This window comes from Haliotis cracherodii, unplaced genomic scaffold (assembly GCF_022045235.1).
Source record: "Haliotis cracherodii isolate W230 unplaced genomic scaffold, xgHalCrac1.p SCAF_11, whole genome shotgun sequence".
Lineage (NCBI taxonomy): Eukaryota > Metazoa > Mollusca > Gastropoda > Lepetellida > Haliotidae > Haliotis > Haliotis cracherodii.
This window is the reverse complement of record NW_027266266.1, coordinates 9129321-9142482: the sequence shown is the minus strand read 5'-3', so window position 1 is coordinate 9142482 and position 13162 is coordinate 9129321. Positions and strand designations below refer to the sequence as shown.

Below are 13162 nucleotides of genomic sequence, written 5' to 3'. Positions count from 1 at the left end.
AGTGGTAAACGTCTGAGACCTGCATCACTTCGGACTTTCCTCCCACATTAAGCTGACACGCTGCGATATAACTGGAATACTGTTAATACTGAAAAGCGGCGTTAAACCCAACTCAGTCACTCACTATACTTTCACCGATACGTTTAACAAATCGACGCTGAGACAGATATAAAAAAAGAAGGTGTTATTCACACCCATTGCGTTCTTATTCTGTTGACTATTAAAAAGCCTATACATTGGTCTGTGAGAATTGTTAAGTATTCACAGAGGTCTTCCCGAGGCAAGATGCTTAAATGACTTAAAAAGTCCAGTTTCCACCCCTGCCGAACTATGCTTGTATTTCCTTGGCTCTGTCGTAGCGCCACCATTGGCTGTTACGAGTTATGTCCCTTCTATGCCTGTCCTATAGACCAATCAGATTCCACCTCTCGTATCACTTGCATAAAAGTTTGCTTCAAACAAAACGGTGGCGCCCAGTCAAGACGATTTGATCGATAATCAAGATCCATAACTTGTGATAAAACGAGTCTTACATCGCGAAGTGCATCAGATCACGTGAGCACCTTGATTAAAAACATGAAAAGATTTAGAAAATATCTCGTGACAACGAGTTGGTGGTGCACATGCTTTGCAAATCTTGTAATCGACCGAATTCTGCATGACACTTTACGAAACAGATTTCGATTTCGGAGCGCGATTTTGATTGGACTATGCATAGACTCGTTAGTCCAGCCAAAATGTAAGTCCATAATACCAGCCTAGTTCGGAAAGGTTGGAAACTGGACTTTTATAGTCAGTTCACTCACCTGCTTCGGAAAGATGGACCGCTACATGCACACTATATTCTCACATGCAGGAATAGAGAACACTCTGCGGTATTCTCATGCAGGTCTACGGAGCACCCTTCTACATTCTTACATGTAGATGAGGTGAGGTCAAACTGGGCTGAACGTAGCGTACAAGATTATTGCACTTATATAGCAACGTGCGTGTACATGGGTGCGTGCATGCGGGCGGGCGTGTAGTTGTCCGGACTAATGCCGATTTTATAGTGCTAGCCCAATGAGATACCATGCCGCAATATAAAATACATACACCACTCAGACACAGTATACTGACTCCGAGCCGACAATTCCTTGTGTTGTCCCTTCATACCGAGCACCAGGCAGGGTAACAACAAGTACCATCTTTTAACGTCTTTTGGTAGGACGAACCCATGACCTTCCGCTCTCTGGGCAGCTCTCCACTACACCACGGAGGCGGTCCGGAGGAGTATTGAAAAGGATCGACAATTCCAACGAACTATTATATATCTAAAACGAAAATTATCTTTACAATAAGTTCTACTATAAACACTGGTACAAGGGAGATGGCTATCTTTATTTCTATAATCATGACACAAGTTCACTGTCTGCCCCCTTGCAGCAACTGCACAGTTGATTTGGACAGCAAATCGGGCGAAGTTTCTGAAAATAAATCGTAAAAAGTGCAGGAAAAAAAAGTGAAACGCCTTCTTTAGGGCTCGATTTTTATTACTTATCGTCATCTGACTAATGCAATCCCTTTGTGAGAGAGGGGGAACGGATGTAACTCCATCATCACATCTGGGCACTACATTCCTCAATAATAGAATCATATACCACATTATTTGTTTATTTGTTGTTTAACGCCGCACTGTTCAAGCTATATGACGACAGCCTTTTGCTAATCGATCATTGACAGTGAGATACCATGCCGCAGTTTAACATGAATACCCCACTCAGACACAGTATACTGATTCCGAGCCGAACAGTACTTGTTTTAGCCCCTTAATGATTCAAGATTATTGCACTAACATGTGTGTATTGCCGGTTATATAGTTCTAGCACACTGAGATAAAATGCCGCAGTTTAACATAGATATCCCCCTCTTACGCAATACATGTACAACTCCAAGATGAATATCCCCTTAATACCGAACGCCAGGCAAGGTAACAACAAGTACCATATTTTAACATCTTTTTGTAAGACGCGGCCGGGGATCGAACCATTGACCTCCAGCTCTCCGAGTAGACCTCCATCCACTATACCACGAGGCGGTCTATGATTGAGACAAGGGTAATAAGAGGCATATGTAACACGTGTGGTTTCGCCTTGAGCAAGTGACTTTGTTCGAAATGTGCCTCTGTTCATCCAGGAGTGTATGAGTACCGGGTAGGATGAGATGGCAATGTGGTTGATAACCTTCTGGCACCTCGTAGGCAGCTTAGGTTGTATATTCCCCAAGGAGCTGAGAATGATTGTTGAGTACACCCTGATCCATTCACCGGGGCATGCCTGTGTCGTGTGGAAATATGCGCAATACAAATGACCTTTATCATTATCATTATATACAGATTAAAATTAAAAATGCGTTTGGGAGGGTTTGGGTAATCCTGGCACAGTCAGGCTGGTTAGGCTCATCATCAGCTCAGGGCCCTTGCCCCCTCTACACGCAGCCCAGACAGCGCTGCCTAGTCAAACCCTACCGGAACTTTTCCGAGAATGTAAAGACTCTCCAACACTGCAGCCTTCTGCATCACCCACATTGTCAGAAGGACTGTGTTCCGGTTAGCAAAAACGGGTACTCTCACAATGTCAGTCAACAGATTGGGATGTGCCAAACCTAAGGCACCGAGAACAATGGGGAGTCGGACAACTTGGTACTTCGGATGCAAGCGTGACATTTCGAAAGCGAGGTCCGCATATTTGCCATGTTTTTCCTCAGTCTTGTCAATCACATTGGCGTCAAAAGGGACAGAAAATTCAATAATATCAATAATTTCATTGGATTTGTCAAAAAGGGCAGGATCAGGTTTGTTGGCCTGGATATGTCTGAGGCTGAATTTTGAATTTATCATTTTCCATGACTCCCTCGACATATTCTGGGTCGAATCATGGGTGGACCTCTGTGTCAAAACCACAAGCATGGCGAAGACGTTAATAAAATGATCGAGCTACACCATCACGTCGTTTAAGATTGTGTGTTTGTGCCAAACCGGGGCATCCACTGACAATGTGTTGGACAGTCTCATGAAATTCACTTCATAATCTCCATTGCATATTTACATTTTGTCCTGAGCAGCAAACAGAAAGCCTTCTGTTTCTAGTTTCAGGCCAGCCGACTTCATCCAAGCGAAGGACTCTGCAGGATTGCTGATCCTCTCAACACACTGAACATTAATCCGATGCAGTGGCCGTTCAGATAGCCTCTCCTTGAAAAACTGAGCCCAAATCCATCAAACCATGCCCTCCAATTATGATTGATAAATATAAGCGATTGAGGGAAGAGCGAGGATGGTGGGATCTATTATCTGACATGATTCTTCTTCTTCCTATTATTATTATTATCATTATTATTATACTCAACTCAAGGGCCCGTGAAGATTCCGGGGTAGAATAGGTCTTCAGCAACCCATGCTTGCCGTATAAGGCGAGTATGCTTGTCGTAAAAGGTGACTAACGGGATCGGGTGGTCAGGCTCGCTGACTTGGTTGATACATGTCATCGATCCAAATTGCGTGGATCGAAATTGATGATGTCAATCACTGGATTGTTTGGTCCAGACTCGATTATTTACAGACTGCCGTCATATAGCTGGAATATTGCTGAGTGCGGCGTAAAACAACAAACCAAACCAACCAACCATTATCCTGACTGTACATCTGGCTTCATTACCCGTCTGCTTCATTACCTGTGTCTATTTCGTATTGATGGTGTACATTTGGCTTCGTCCAATTATCTGTGTGCTACTTGTTTTCTTTTACCTGTTATTGTCAATGTTTATGTGCTGCTTATCACAACATGTCACCCATAGATATACTTCTCATCACTTGGTTGTCATCACTCCAGCTTGAAAACGGTGTAAGAATCTACATAGAAACGTCGCTATATGCAATAAACCAGAAGTTGTTCTCCGTAAACTTGTACGTTTTCGTACTTACCAACTTCAAGAATGCCAATCAAATAGTTAACCGGAAAATGGACTACGTTTCTCGTGCTTAAGTCGAATTCGCCCACGTCTGTGGAGAAACTTAAATCCAAAATGGCGGCGCAACTACCGCTTGGCTGGCTTGACGTAACGAAGCACGTAATGACGATGACGAGCTGATGAAGTTTATGACTACTTTGAAGATGCGGAGCAGACTGAGGATGATGGGGTGTTAGCTGCCTTTGTTCATTTCCTCGTTGATCCAGTCAAAGTCAGCCGCCATTTTGGTTTGAAAATGAAGAGCCTCAGCCAGCGATTCGCTTGCAAGCGGCTGAAAGTTAGCGCTCTTGTAAGGCGAATTGCTGTACATCGCTTGCAAGCGATTGGCGACACAACATGGATATTTTATAATGCTTCAACATGTTCACGTTGTTTCACCAGATTTAAGTGCAAATCTAGTAGGGAGTTATCTCCCATTATATAACTTCTTTCATAAAGATCTGTTAACGCTTTAAAAAAATCTAAATCATGGCCTTCACATTTCAGAGACATCTAATAAAATACAACTTGCTAAAATACATTCAAAGATCAGGTTGATCAAGTAAATATCTGATGAGATAAGTGCTTTAGAAGCGGACAATGACTGCATAATAACAAATAAGAAAGCAAAAGCCTAGTTAAACTGCAATACATGGATAACCTTTTTTAATAACCATAACAATGAATGCATCAGTTAACAAACTGTAATAAATTATGACAAATATTAATATTTTGGTACATAGCTAGAAAGAACCAGAAGAAAAGTCATTGATATCCCCATCCCTGTTTATGTAGGTGCATAAAATCGAAAAAAGTATGCAAAAAGGATCATCCTAAAGTTTATGTGTGTGTTTGTTGTTTAACGCCACACTCAGTGTTATTTCGGCTAAAGAACAGCAGCCAGTGAATAATCGAAACAGGACCAGAAAGTTCAGTGATTGATATTGAGTATCAATCGGCCATCCACCAAGTCACGGAGCCAGACATTCATTAAGATGCCTCTTATGTTTGTTTGTTGTTTTAACCCGCACTCAGAAATATTCAAGCTATATCATGTATATGTCAGCAAACTGTAAATAATGAGTCTGGACCAGACAATCAAATGATTGATATCATGAGTATCTATCTATGAAATTGGGATACGATGACATGCATCAACTAAGTCATCAAAATCAAAAATTGTCCAGCAACTCATGCTTGTAAGAGGCGACTATCGGGATTGGGTGGTCAAGCTCACTGACTTGGTTGATGCATGTCATTGTACCCTAATTGCGGGGATTGATGCTCATGATGTCAATCACTGGATTGTCTGGTCCAAACTTAACTATTTACAGACCGCCGTAATATACCTGGAATATTGCTGAGTGCGTGAAATTTTCCTCTAACTGCCCAACTGTCTGTCAGATGCTTTAAAGCCAACTTACGTATTCAGTTTTATCATAACTCTTCACGGATTCTCAAGTAATTGTTAACATTATTTCAACTGTATCAAGATGTGATTTATAATGTCTGAGTGCAGGCAGGTAACTTTGAAGAAGGAGTGAGTGAGTGAGTGAGTATGGTTTTACGCCGCTTTTAGCAATATTCCAGCAATATCACAGCGGGGGACACCAGAAATGGGCTTCACACATTATACCCATGTCAGGAATCGAACCCGGGTCTTCGACGTGACGAGCAAACACTTTAACCACTAGGCTACCCGAATGCCTCTGAACTAACTTTGAAGATGGGCAGGCAACACTTATGGGTCCCCTGTCCGACTGTCTTGTTGGGTCTTACTATTATTTTAAACACTGAGCTGGGACCTAGTGTTACCTGGCCTGGGCAAATACAGGTTGATATTCACAGGCACATCAGGGATTTTTCTGGCATTCCAAACTAATTTGGCAGACAATTTTGGAGATATTTTTTAATTTTGGAGATGTTAGAATCTAAAACAAATAATATTTTCCAAAATTCAGAGAGATTTTAGTTATGTATTTTAACACACTCAATACAATGATGTAAAACGAAGCATCAAAGCCTCTCTCTATAGGAGCTGAGTATCGGTATCAGATCCGGTCTCGACATATCCCTACATATGCTTGCTTCCTATATCGTTAGCGAAGATTATATCCCTGATGTTTATCTCACAGCCTTGACATTGGTGGTCATGTCACCTCGTATTTGACAAAGTGTTCTGAAACTTATTTCGGAGAAATGTCAGCAACATCATTAGCACATGTAACATTTTTCAAAGAGTCAGTGTGGTCTGGTGGCTCTTTCTTGATATTGACCTCACACTGAGATGACGACAGATCAGTGTCTACTTCATCACTATCTCGTTTTACTCGTTCATTACAATTACCCAAATAACCAGAGGAAATATGTCCATTGGGTGGGTCAAAATCAGAGTGTGGTTCTTGCTTGATGACAACACTGTGGGATATTGACACACTATTATCACTTGTAACACTACCATGTTTCACATGTTTTTCACAATTATCCAGACAACCTACAGGATCATGTTCCCCAGGTGTGTCAAAACTAGAATTTAATTCCTGCTTGATTGTAACACCCTGGGATATTGACATACCACTATCACTTGTAACATGATTCACATGTTTTTCACTATTATCCAGACAGCCTACAGGATCATGTTCCTCGGGTGTGTCAAAACTAGAATTTAATTCCTGCTTGATTGTAACACTGTGGGATATTGACACACCACTATCACTTGTAACATGATTCACATGTTTTTCACTATTATCCAGACAGCCTACAGGAACATGTTCCTCGGGTGTGTCAAAACCTGAACTTGGTTCCTGCTTGATTGTAACACTGTGGGATATTGACATACCACTATCACTTGTAACACTACCATGTTTTTCACAATTATCCAGACAACCTACAGGAACATGTTCCTCGGTTGTGTCAAAAACTGAATTTGGTTCCTGCTTGATTGTAACACTGTGGGATATTGACACACCACTTAGAGGTGTAACAAAACCATGTTTCACATCTTCTTGATGACTTGCCACATCGTGTGTGGAGACGTGTTCCTCCAACATGTGAAGCCCACCTTGTGGCTCTGGCTTGATGACTATGCTCTGGGGTAACGACTTATCACCATCAGTTCCTCCAGAGCTCTCAATTCCAGACATTGGTACATCAGTATCAGATGACTCAGAATCTGAAAATTCCTGTTTCACAATGCTATATTCATCACCCGACTCTGTAACAATTCTCTCCAACCCGTTCTTTAAACAAACCTCCTCCCTCATGTTGTATTCTTGTGAACTGTTCATATTTTCAAAAGAATGGTCACCTGGTTCGTTTTTAATGAGAGGAAGACCTTGCTGATCGCTCTTGTCATCCGTACTCAAGACTTTCACAACATCTGAGCATCCTCCATGAACAAGTCTTGCCACCAAAGCTCCCCTCACAGCTGTCTCTGCACCCTGTGTCCCAGGATCAACAATCGCACCACTTGGTACTGTTGACATGTGGAAGGAAACCGGAACCCCTGTCTGAACAATCACATTACTCACTGCTGTTAATGGCAGAGAGACACCATTCTCACCACTTCTGGACTCTGAGCTTCCCGAGTCAAAAGTGGCCTGGAAAGGTCGAGGTAAGATTTTCGGTAGTTCCCTTATCATTGAGGTGATCGGTTGTAATGGTTGATGGGAAACCTGATGAGTGTCAGGCTTTCCAGTATGCAACACCGAACTAACACCTGGCTTTGATGGCTTTGTCGGTGAATGAGTAACCGGCCTAGTTTTTTGTTTTCCTAGAAGTGACACCAAACCAACACCAGGTTTTGTTGGTTGTAATGGTAGATGAGAAACCTGTTGAGTCTTTGCTTTTCCCATGCGTGGAACACAACCAGAGTCAGGTCCAGGCACTGCCTGTACTATAACGGGTGCGTTGCCAAGTGCCACAGTTTGTGGTAATTTAGGCACGGGATTCTGGATGACCAATACTGGCTGCTTTTTGGGAAGAATTCGTGAAAAATGTGCTGTTGATATTTCATCCTCATCTTTCTTTTTCTGAAAATAAAGAAACTGACATTACCATCACTGTTGGGTACAAATATTCATGTATCAACAGATACGAAACTGAAGATTAAAAATTTACTATTAACTAATAGTAGTGAGTGAGTGAGTCGGGTTTAACGCCGCTTTAATTAGTTTTCCAGTCATATCACGGCGTGTCAGCTTAATGTGGGAGGAAAGCCCCAAGTGATGCAGGTCTTAGACATTTACCACTTCGGTGAACCCACAAGCACGGGTATGGTGCCGACAAACCTAGAAACAGAATCAGGGTGAACCGGGATTCGAACCCACAAACATAGGTTTCCGGTGTGCCCAGGGGACGCAACTGGGCAACTGCCTTAGACGACTGGGCCACCCATATCCGTTATCTAATAGTAATCAGGGTAATTACTACTATTGGTGCACTATTAATTGGTCTAATATATAAGCCACTCTTGATAAGGCATTTAAGAGGTTATGACAGTAAAGAGGTTCCATGGGCTTTGTTAGTCCGTTAGACAAGTGACCCGTGAACATCTGTGGTAGATTAGGTCTTCGCCATCTTCGTCATCGTATCCCAATTGCATGGATCAATGCTCATGATGTCAATCACTGAATTGTCTGGTCCAGGACGTCGAACTCAGCAATATTCCAGCTACATGATAGCAGTTTGTACATAATCGACTCGAGACCAGACAATCGAGTGATTAATTTAATTATTATGAGAATCGATCCACACCACTGGTATACAATGACATAGATCAACCAAGTCAGCAAGTCTGACCACCCGATCAAGTTAGTCGCCTCGTACGAGAGAGTGAGTGAGTGAGTGAGTGAGTGAGTGAGTTTGTTGCTTAACACCGCAATATTCCAGCTATATAATGGCTGTCTGTAAATAATCAAGTCTTGGCCAGACAATCCAGTGGGGCTAAAACAAGGTGTCATTATACTGGTACGCTCGGTGTCATTATACTGTGTCTGAGTGGGGTATCTCAGTGAGCTAGCACTATAAATTGGCATCAGTCCGGACTAGAACAAGCAGCTACACAAACCCAGTTTTACCTCACCTCACATTCCTAGATTTGTAACCTTTTAAGAAATAAAACAAAGACAAAAATCCTCTCTCCCTACACAGTGCTTTTAGAAAATGTCATCCGAATATTTTCGTTTGCATCACAACATGAAAAACAAGAAAGAAGTGAGCAAAGTTCACATACTCCCGTTATCCCCGCAGGTCAACAACAAATAGTAAATAGTTTGTTAATTAATGAAATATTACATATTTCGAACTGATTTTAACTTCAATGCTTTAAAAACTAAGATTGAGTTCCAGTGACAATTGACCCACCCCCCAAATCTCCCATGTTACCAGTGTTCACTACGAGGAAGTAGATCACCATGAACAAGGTGATGAACACCTTTGAATAAAAATTTGATTGAGGAGTTACATAAGAAGAATTATCAAAAGGACCCAAAATTATTGATATAAAAACACATAAAAAATGGAACAATATCATATAAGAAAATCAATAAATTCATAATTTCCATCTAGCCTTAAACCGCCAGTTACAGCCTTTCAGCACCCAAATCGGCTTCCCACTTTATGTTCTAAACATTACATTCCTCTGCCACATACAATTATGGATAAGGGGTCATATGGCCCTCGGCCTCTCAGCTTGAGACTGCGGACAATTCTCAGGTCCAAGGCAGCATAACATATTAAAACAACTGAAATACAGATCCCACTTATATATATATATATATATATATAATAAAATAATAAAGTCCACGTTAGTCCATCATCTTCTTTATATCAGTTTCATACATAGTCCTTGTAGGGAGACATTTGAATTAAATATACAGTATTACTTTACAAATACTGTATATTTAATTCAAATGTCTCCCTACAATTGTTAAATTACTTGGTGTCGTCGCTGGAGTGTGTAAATACATTATGACGTCACAGTTGTAATTTATGACGTAATCATAAGTATGACATCATTATATGTCAATGTCAGTTACACTGAAGAGCTGTCATGAGACAGTGAAAGTACTATGTATGAAACTGATATAAAGAAGATGATGGACTAACGTGGACTTTATTATTTTATTATATATTACATGTACACCGAGTGAACATTTACCTCATTTTTGTATGTATATATATATATATATATATATATATATATATATATATGATGGCTATAGTGGCATGATCTCATGTCAGGTATCACAAAATATACAAATACATTTACAAATACATTTAGAAGCTGACTACATACAACTTGTGTACCATATCGCAGTTCATTAGTGGTGAATATGTGTTATTGATGCATATTTTACATATGGCTGCTACGGAACATCGCAGGACAACAGGTCTGTGGGCTACAAATTTGATAATAATGAAACAGTTACTGCATAATAAGAATATATCCAGTCAAAGTGCATATCCTAATCAATGACTTATATACATTAATCACGAAATAATGTTCCTTGTAACCATGTCCGTTTATAGAATAGTTACATTCACTATATATACAATAACAAAAAATGTATTTACAAAACGTAAGGTATTCAAATTCAAGTGGACTCCCCCATTCCCGAGGAAGAGTACATTGCAAATCAGCCAGATCCCGAGGGTGACAATCGAATGGAGGAGGGCACATGCCCCTACTGTTTTATCAAACCCTGTGTAGCCACCCACAACGGAACAGCCAGATGAATGGGACATGCGCTCCCTCCAAGCCCTAATAACTGCACCTCTACAATAAATTCTTGAAAATAATTGACAACTGTAACGGGTGGAAAATACCAGCATTTGTTCAAAAGAAGATCAGACTGGGTGATGGGGAGGATGTTGTCTCCCATCACAGACAAATAATGCCGGAATGTGTGTGGACACTTGTGCGAACAAAATACCCAAATAGGATAAATGAGCCATATATGGGACACAAGTGGTGGCGAACTGACTTTGTTATTTTTCTCTTTGTGTATATATATATATATATATATATATATATATATATATATATATATATATATATATATATATATATATATATATATATATGATCATTTATATTCTTTCTAAAACTGCAATTAATTTCTTCCTGGAAAATTAAAATTTTGTAAAGCATAACACAGTAATGAAACTCTTGGCATCATATAGCTTACTATGGCAATACAGTATCCTTATCAGACAAGTGATTGTGTTTTGTTTACATAAAGAGTGTAATTGCTCCTAAGAGGTCAAATGAGTGACTTGTGCTGTGTCTCAAAGTTGACAGGCCTTCCGTTCCCTCCTGGAGGAAGAAGTGGCGGTTTAACAGATATGGTAAAGAATTCATAAATTCATACTAACACAAAGCACAGATACTTATGATGATCTACATGTGTGGAAACAGTTTATGAAAATATATTAGCTATACAAAACAATGCAGTCATCAAAATTTCTAAATTCCATCATGTTTCCATGAAAACAGCAAAGCAAAAGAGAAAACTTTCAGAATCTTATAACAGATAAAAAACAATCAAAGTGGTTAATGTCACAAGTTTGCTGAAGCTAGGATACATAATATTGTAAACATGGATCGTTCAAAAACTCTACCCAAAATTTATGTTTCACCATGATTCCATCATGTGTCCATGGAAAGGGCAAAAATAAAAAAATCAGAATCTTCAAACTAGCAAAAGGCACAAGTACTCATTGTAGTAAATGGGTGTAGCAAGTTTGGTGAGGCTAGGGTGCATGGTTAAAAAGTTATGGGCCGTACAAAACACCCACCCTTAAAGTTTAAGTTTCTAATGTTTCCATGGAAACGGCAAAAATTAAAAAGTTCAGAATCTTCAAACTAGCAAAAGGCACAAGTACTCATTGTAGTAAATGTGTGCAGCAAGTTTGGTGAAGCTAGGGTGCATGGTTAAAAAGTTATGGGCCGTACAAAAGCTGACGGACAGAAGGACGGACGGACGAACGGAACGCTATATACCCCTGATTTACTTCGTAAGCAGGGGTATACTAATGTTACTAAAATAATGTTTAGTAGACAGTATATTTAACAGCACATGACAAATTTCACAAATTATTGTTAAAATGAAAAATATTGACCTGTCACCATTATTTTTCCTACACTAAATTAATATTATGTCGAAGGTCACGCTAACTGAAATTCTGAATCCTCAAGGCTCTCGGTTATCCCCCATGCAGATACAGTAAACTACTAATAGTACTATGGATTATGTCATGCCTTAGGGGGAGGCGACTCCAGTTTCGGCGTCATTCCAAGAATATTAGAAGTAAAGTTTGCATCCACGTGATCCATCCCAGTTGACAGCATCTTCAGTTCACACATCAGATGAACCCTTTTTTGTTTGAGCTTGTCCAACAAGGTTGATAGGTCCCTGTCTATTTTCACTAGGCGATTTAGTTTACTAACACAGGGATAACATAAATGCCCTGTTGCGGGAATTCCAATCTCAGTAATATACTTTCTATATGGTTCGGAAGGTTCGGAGACCAATGACCGATACATTTTATCTTTGACATGTTCTTTACAGACGGTGCAAACTCTAATCTTTTGCGGTTTCCTGGTTTGAGAAGATAACTTCTCCGCCATTTTGAATCAATTCAATCGGAACGCCCTTCGCATTGCATTCACTGGTACACAACGACATCGCTTCAGTCGGAGTTGCCCGACAAATTCGGAATTGGGATTTCCGTAGTTACCTCCCTTACACCAAACCTCGAACTGTGTGTAATTGGATCTCATCACACGATTCTTTAGACGACAGGACTGGCTTATGCTAATACTATTTTATTTTATTTTATTTTATTTTATTTTATTCGGAAAAGTACCTTTGTGTGACTTTTTACAAACAGCTATCTAGCAATCCTTTTTTTGTAAATTCAGACGTGAACGACTGCATATTCAAGTTCAACATATACTTGTGGTTTTATATTGGCGGTCCAGGATGCACTAAATTTATGTCTATCTCAATTGACATTTTATAAAATTGGGGAAATTGATAAAATAACAAAATAAGGTTTAATATTAATAGGTTTTAAAACGTGAAAATGTTGACCTATGCTCATTAATTTTGGTGCTAGTCAGCAACATGTCCCTAAACCTTCGAAAAATTGCGAAACCAGTGTTTAAAGT

At 39.9% G+C, this 13162-nt stretch overlaps 1 protein-coding gene across 1 annotated transcript; it reads right to left on the bottom strand.

The window, feature by feature from the left end:
* Positions 1 to 6173: 6173 nt before the first annotated feature.
* LOC139454804 (uncharacterized) lies at positions 6174 to 12619 on the bottom strand. Its single transcript, XM_071236430.1, has 2 exons — positions 12251 to 12619; positions 6174 to 8018 (listed from the first exon to the last, which is right to left on the bottom strand). The coding sequence occupies exons 1-2, from the start codon at positions 12617 to 12619 to the stop codon at positions 6174 to 6176; spliced, it is 2214 nt and encodes a 737-aa protein (XP_071092531.1).
* Positions 12620 to 13162: the final 543 nt, after the last annotated feature.